General features: G+C 35.5%; 1 protein-coding gene across 1 annotated transcript in view; it reads left to right on the top strand.

The window, feature by feature from the left end:
* Aspn (asporin) overlaps positions 1-7,148 on the top strand; it is a 53,230-nt gene that overhangs the window by 21,235 nt on the left and 24,847 nt on the right. The window contains exons 4-5 of the mRNA XM_004647550.2: positions 1,454-1,667; positions 3,086-3,196. Of these exons, the coding sequence (XP_004647607.1) occupies positions 1,454-1,667; positions 3,086-3,196 (325 nt within the window). The remainder of the gene's footprint in view (positions 1-1,453; positions 1,668-3,085; positions 3,197-7,148) is intronic.

Below are 7,148 nucleotides of genomic sequence, written 5' to 3'. Positions count from 1 at the left end.
TTCAGATAGTTTAGAGGGACAAAAAAGGAAGCTCTTAAAGTTGCTAAGTATTTTGCTACTATCCTTGTTAAACACTGAAAATTCATTCTGTACAAGCTGACAATGAGAAAAGGAGTAAGCTATGTTATTTTGCAATAAAAATGGTTACAAGAGACTCTCTCAGTTTAGGTCTGGAAATTTCCATATCCCAGAATCTTATAGTTCCAGTAGACCAAGATGAATGGTCACATGAGCTCTGAGACATATCACAAAGAACTTGGTCTCTGGTAGAAGTCATTCAGTCATAAGAAATATCCACAGAACTGAGAAGGGGTGGAGCTATTTGTCAGCATCCACTGCTAACTCTCTAATGCCTGAAAATATGCCAAAACATCAGGGGAATTTCATATAGAGTTTTCCTAACAAGCCTGAATTCTGTGAGAAATGACAAACAGAAGTATACAAGAAAGAAAGCTAAATCCTGCAAAAATATATTTGGTATGCACTAAACATAACAGGTATATACTGACCATGTAAATGTACCACCCACTCAAAGACAAGATAGATGGGTCTGTATCTAAACTAAAGGCACAACACCAATCATTAAAGCTTTGCAGGGCCGGCAACATAGCTCAGTGGACTGAGTGCCTGCTTAGGCAAGCCAAGGGACCCGGACTTCATCCCTGGCACCACATGCCATGTCAGCCTCATTCCCAGGCACGCTAAGCCAGCCACTGAGACTGGGTGTGGTGACATACATCTATAATCCCAGCACTGGGGAGGCTGAAAATAGGAGGATCACTACAAGTCTGAGCTATGTAGTAAGACCCTGTACCAAATACATTAAAAATGAAAAAAAATGACTTGCATTGTTCAAACTCAGCAGTACATTTAAAATATGTACAGTAGATCCAGTCCTAGCCCAGGCTCGAAATAAACTACAGGTCAAGCTAAAAAAAAAAAAAAAAGAAATCCTTCATCTTACCTGTGAATTCATATTCTGTAAGTGAAGTCTGGTAAAGCCAGCGTGGTGGAGCGTGTCCTAATCTCAGAGCTCTGGGAGGCTGAGGCAGAAGGTCAGCGAGTGTGAGCCCATGTGGGCAGAAGAAGACACAGTGAGGCCTGTTTGAAAACGTGCTACACAAACTAGAATCTAAACCATGTAATTTTATGATTCTGCTTATGATTTAAATGCTTGTATCTCTGGTCTTGCACAAAATAGAGGTGTGTGCTAAATTTTCTGTTAATAGCTTAAAATCTAGAATGACAGTAAACAACAAATAAAAACACTATGACTAAGCAAAAAAAATGTACAGTAATACTGATTTTTTAAAGCTTAGAATGGGCTAGGAAATTTTTATATGATTGACATGTATACAAATGACATGTCATTATTTCCATAATTCATTACCGTAGAATATCAGTAAATCAAATCAACTTCGTAATCTTATGTAACTTGCTATGTCTTATCCAGGCTCTGATTCTGAACAACAACAAGCTAACAAAAATTCACCCCAAAACCTTTCAAACTACAAAGAAGCTTCGAAGGCTATATTTATCCCACAATCAACTAACTGAAATACCACTTAATCTTCCCAAAGCATTAGCAGAACTTAGAATCCATGATAATAAAGTTAAGAAAATACAAAAGGATACATTCAAAGGAATGAATGCTTTGCATGTGTTGGGTAAGTTTTTGAAATGAATTATAATCATGAAATTATAATCAATATGCTAATGTAGAAGACTTTATTATCATTGATAACATAAGGATAATTTCCAAAACTAATGTTTAAATATTTGCTTTAATAAACCATTTATAAATAAATTCAAATATAAATAAAATTCATAGCACTTAAAGAAAATATGGTCTTTAATACTGTATCTTTGTCTTGAAAGTCTCCTTTGAAATATCTAGTGTTGATGCTATTTTTAGAACTGGAGCCTAATTAATAAAATCTATGTTGTTATTTAAGGACAGTATTTTTATCTATAAGTACTCAAATATAACGTACTAAATTAATTCAGATAGTATATGGAATGTAAACCTTACTTTTGGTTAACGTTTTTAAGATCAATGATTTAAGATGGGCATGGTGCTACATACCTGTAAACCCAGCACTCAGGAGACTGAGGCAGGAGGATTGCTGAGTTTGAGGCCAGCCTGGTGTACACAATGAGTTCAAGGCCAGCCTGAATGATAAAATGAGGGACACTACCTCAAAAATACCCCGAAACAAAACAAAAGATAACTGAGACAGGCAATTTTTTTTTACATATTTTAACATACTCCTATCAGCCTGAACCACCAGTGGAGTGGTACACACATGACTATAGTATCAGACCACTTGCATCACTGGTGGTAAATGCATGACATCAGGAGGCATAGGTCTATGCCATTAGGTGGTACAAGCCATCTACTAGAACAGTAATACATATAATACCCTGCTGTGACTGTGTTAAACCCCACTGACATGTTACTTCTAACACTCACCACATAACCATGCCATCTCCTTACAACAGCCACTCAAATGTCCTAACCAAGATTCTCATTTATTCACTGAATTCAATTATTTACCTGGCATTTAGCTAAATAGCTTCTAACTAGCATTTTTCAAAATAATCTGCTAATTATATAATTTCTAGGTGATATGATTTTTTTTAAAGTTTAAGAAACAAAATAAGGGGGCCGGGGAGATGGCTCAGTGGAATAAGCGCTTCCCTGGCAAGCGCAAGGGCCTGAGTTCAATCCCTGGTTCTGCAAAAAAACAAAACAAAACAAAACAAAACAAAACAAAAGAAACAAAATAAAATAAAAAAAGAACATTTAATTATATGAATGTTGACTTTTTCTGATATAACAGTATGACAATAAAACCTTTATCATGATCATAACTACAGGGGAAAGCGAACCTATTACGTATCTTATTGTACAAAGTATAAATACTTTTCAGCGACTAAAAGACTAGAATAAAGACAAATACTCAGTGAAAATGAGTGTGAACGATGAAAATCACACTTCTTAGAATATCCTTAGGATGTGTCTTGCATTGTGAGTTCCTCTGTATAAACTATGTGTGCTAAACCAAGTAATTTTTTTCTACAGAAATGAGTGCAAACCCTCTTGAAAATAGTGGAATAGAGCAAGGGGCATTTGAAGGGGTGACAGTGTACCATATGAGAATTGCTGAAGCAAAACTAACTTCAATTCCTAAAGGTTTGTATTTACTTTAAGATAAAAGTTATTTTTAAATTATCATCTTTCAGTGTTAAGTGAAATGGCGTAAATTGTATAGTATACATTGCCAGAATCACACTACAATTAAAAATCTTTATATTGGCCTATCTACACAAAAGAGTAAGAAATTTAGCACTTTTTCATATACATGCAGAAAACTATATGTAGTGATTGTTATCTTACGGAAAAAAAGTAAAATAAAATTTCACAACAGAATAACACGAGAATAACAATAGTTAATACATTGCACATTGCTATCTTTAAAGGAGATACTCAGAGTATAAGATTTGGGCATAAAAAATTCTCTAAACGACATTAACACAAACTTTTCAAAGAACTGAAAGAAATTAGCAGTATAAATATCTTGTATTTTTTCCTTTCCCTTTCTTCCTTTCCCCATCTGAGTTCCTTTTTCCTTTGGAACAATTTCTTCCCATTTCACAATATATATTTATATCTTGGACCTTATGTACTCTTTCATTTTCTCATAGCAGGAAAACAGTACAATATTTACACACGAGTCCTATTTTACTTACGAGTATGGTCTCAAGTTTAATCCATTTACATCTAAAAGTCACAAGTTTATCCTTTTTTTCTGTAGTGATTTTTGACAGCATTAAACTATCTTTAATCAATATTAAAACATTGAGAATGTTTAAGAATAAATATTAAGAAACAATGGACTTCTTGTTTTCTTTCTCTTTTCTGACATTTGCTTATCTACATCTGTTATTCTGTGAAGTACACCTGTCATGCCATGAGGTAAAATAGAGGTGGCTAATTCTATAGAGAGAAAAACCTCAAAAAGCTAGATGAAGCTGACCTCACTGCCAGCTGTGCTACTACAGCTGAGGTGCAGCCAGTTAGACCAGCTGGGGGCAGCCAGGAATGGAAATGCCACTAGGTACTCTGAGCCAGCTTCACAGAAAGATCTGAGAACTATCTGGCCATAATAAGTAATGTCTCATGACTCAATCCTTACCACGAGGAGCCCTGAATTCTTTGCTTGGGCTTCTTAAATTTGTTAAGATGACCAGTTTTCTAAACTGTTACTTCCAAGATCCCTGTCTGGTGACTAGCTATGTAAGATGGCACTCTTGGAATTCAAGCTTAAAATCTTGTTTTCTTTGTTCCCATGGATCATAGAATCTCTGTGTATCTGTCTGTCTCTCTTTGCTTTTATAACTACTTGGTTCAAAAATAACCCACATGATCAGTAACACTTTCACTGCCAAAAAGCTGTCTTTCAAACATGTGCAACAATAAAAGCACATACTTCATCATAAACATTCTCTACTATTCATTGCATGCATAATATAAGATGAAGCAAAGTTACTATTTAAGTAGGAATCATTCATATAAGTGAAAGATTAAGAAAAATAAAGCAGGAAGGTAATTTTCTAACATGAAAGACACATCAATCCAGAACTACAGTTATAAAAACTGCCTTAATTTAGAACAATGACAAAAAATCCAACTATATTCAGTAAGTTAAATATATAAAATTCCCTTCTTAAAATGACACTGCAGGGCTGGGGATATAGCTCAGTGGGATAAATGCCTGCCCAGCAAGCACAAGGTCTCATGTTCAATCCCTAGCATCACAAAACAAAAACCAAAACCAAAAAAAGGACACTGCAGTGAAATAAAGGAAAGTAAAGACAAGAGAGATGTGAGGAGTCACAGCACCCAGAGGAGATGCAAGCATTCTTTATGTTCACAGATTAGATGGCCACTCTTCACGTTCACACTAGTGGTCTGCCCTTCGTGGCAAAAATACTTTAATCAGAATTTCTTTTAACTTACGAAAAGTATCTTAGGTTGAATGTCTCATGAAGCTCTTAAAGAACACTAAGTCATTAGAAATTTAAATTAGAATAAGATCGTTCAAATTACATTAACTACCACTTCCATATGTGACATTCAGAAGCCAGTTTGTTGTTTTTATAACATACTAAAATGTGATCCCAAACCACCTGCCTGTCACAATAACATCAGTGGATGAAAGGACAGATTGTCCTGGACTCCTTCCTCATTAGAAAGAGTTAACAGGAGAAGTGAGATAATGTCTTCCTTCTATTCATTTGGGAAATTCTAGTGTATAATCAGACTGTGTGTGCGCATGCATGTGTTAGTGCGTGTGTTTGTGTGTTTGGAGAAGGTGATGGTGGTGGTGGAAGGTACTCATTTGGAAACAGGGTGAGAAGAGACGTTCCTGTATTAAAAAAGCATGCTGATAATTGTTGGTAGTCCCTGAGCTTCCTCCAGAATCAGCCTGTGATCACACCTGTCTTCTCAGCTGTGTTCTGCTCTTTTCTCTGGCACTCGCCTTCCTTAAGTCCTAGGGGACACATGGCACCTCAAGGTTTTTATACCTTCTTCCAGAAACATCACTCTTCTCTGACTTTTTATGTTAGAACAAGCTGGTATACTATGCCATTCATTTTTCTAGTAATTTTTGTATGAATGCTTTCAATGAAAATATAAGATAGTTGAGGACAGAATCTTTTGTCTTATGTACTGGAGAGATTATTATAGTCATTCCATAAGTACAATCCTAATCAATAAGAATTTTTTTAAAACAGAAACTTCTGAGTTCAAAGGAATTATTTTCTTGCTCTTGAGTATATTTACTTTTAAAATTCAAAGTATATTCTGGAATCAAAATTAATTTAGCCATGATGACCAATGACACCCATAAGGATATTTCAATTATCTTCATTAGTCATTACTACTAAGCCAGGAAGGAAATATTGCAGCAAAAACTGAAAAGAGGAAAGTTTTTCCAGCTAGCCACCTAGAACCTCTGGCTGACAATACATTGTACATAGGACTAACAAAATGAAAGTTTGATTGAGCCTTCTGCTCACTCTCTTTCACTGTAGCTTCCATACATCTGGAGAGGAATGGGGTCAGAATATGCCAGTGATAAGAGAAAGATGGATATTCACTGGGTGCCTGCTAGGTGCCAGAGCACCATAGAATCAATTCATAATTTACTTATCAAATCAAAGTCCTACTACTAATTCAAAGAATAATATTGCAAAGGATTAACTATCTCAAACAGAGTAAAATTCTTTGCTTGTTAATGATACCAAAAGCAAAAATAACCTTCACTGGTTACCCTTGAGCATTATATCAAAGAAAGATCAAGATTTTTAATGAAAAACTGTATTAGTAAATGATTAAGTAATTATGAGGGGAAAACATTTAGAGATGAATTCTAGCCAATAAATCCACAAAGAATAACAGCATCCAGATAGCTATCAGAGCTAAGCAGAGTGGCCAATACCTAAATATCCAGGTGAGAGGAGGATTGCTTCCTCCCAGGAGGCGGTACAGCCATCCTGGGCAACATAGGGAGTCCTCACAAACAAACAAACAAACAAACAAACCTGATCAGTCGACTGACCAGTAAATCACCACTTTCTGATTACTGACAAAGAATAGATCAAGACAGTAAGTGAAAGGTGAGGACCAAGACATAAGAAATAAGGGGTTAGGATTCTGATAAACAACATTATTTGGATGCTGCCAGCCAAATCCACAAAGTGAACATCTCAAATCAATACTGAAAAAAATCAATAGGACAGAGTATGTTGTAGAAAATGAAAGATTTTTAAAGAGATAAGTATCAAAGTATTCTATAAACTTTATTTGGATCATGACTTGAACAAATTAACTATAAAATGAAATATATGAGACAACTAGATAAATATTAGAGACTATCAAAGAATTATTGCTAATTTTGTTACACAATATTGGCAAGGTGCTTAATGTAAAAAAAGAGAAAAAGGCGACTTCATTAAAGTTAGATGAAGGGGGCCCGCCCATTAGCTCAGTTGTTTAAGTGCCTGCTTAAAGGAGGCAGTCAGTCTCTGGGAGCAGTGGTTCCATTCCCAGATACTCAAGGCAACCCAGACCAGCGCTG

Source organism: Octodon degus, unplaced genomic scaffold (genome assembly GCF_000260255.1).
Source record: "Octodon degus isolate 3935 unplaced genomic scaffold, OctDeg1.0 scaffold00312, whole genome shotgun sequence".
NCBI classification, from domain to species: domain Eukaryota; kingdom Metazoa; phylum Chordata; class Mammalia; order Rodentia; family Octodontidae; genus Octodon; species Octodon degus.
This window is presented reverse-complemented; position numbering and strand designations above follow the sequence as displayed.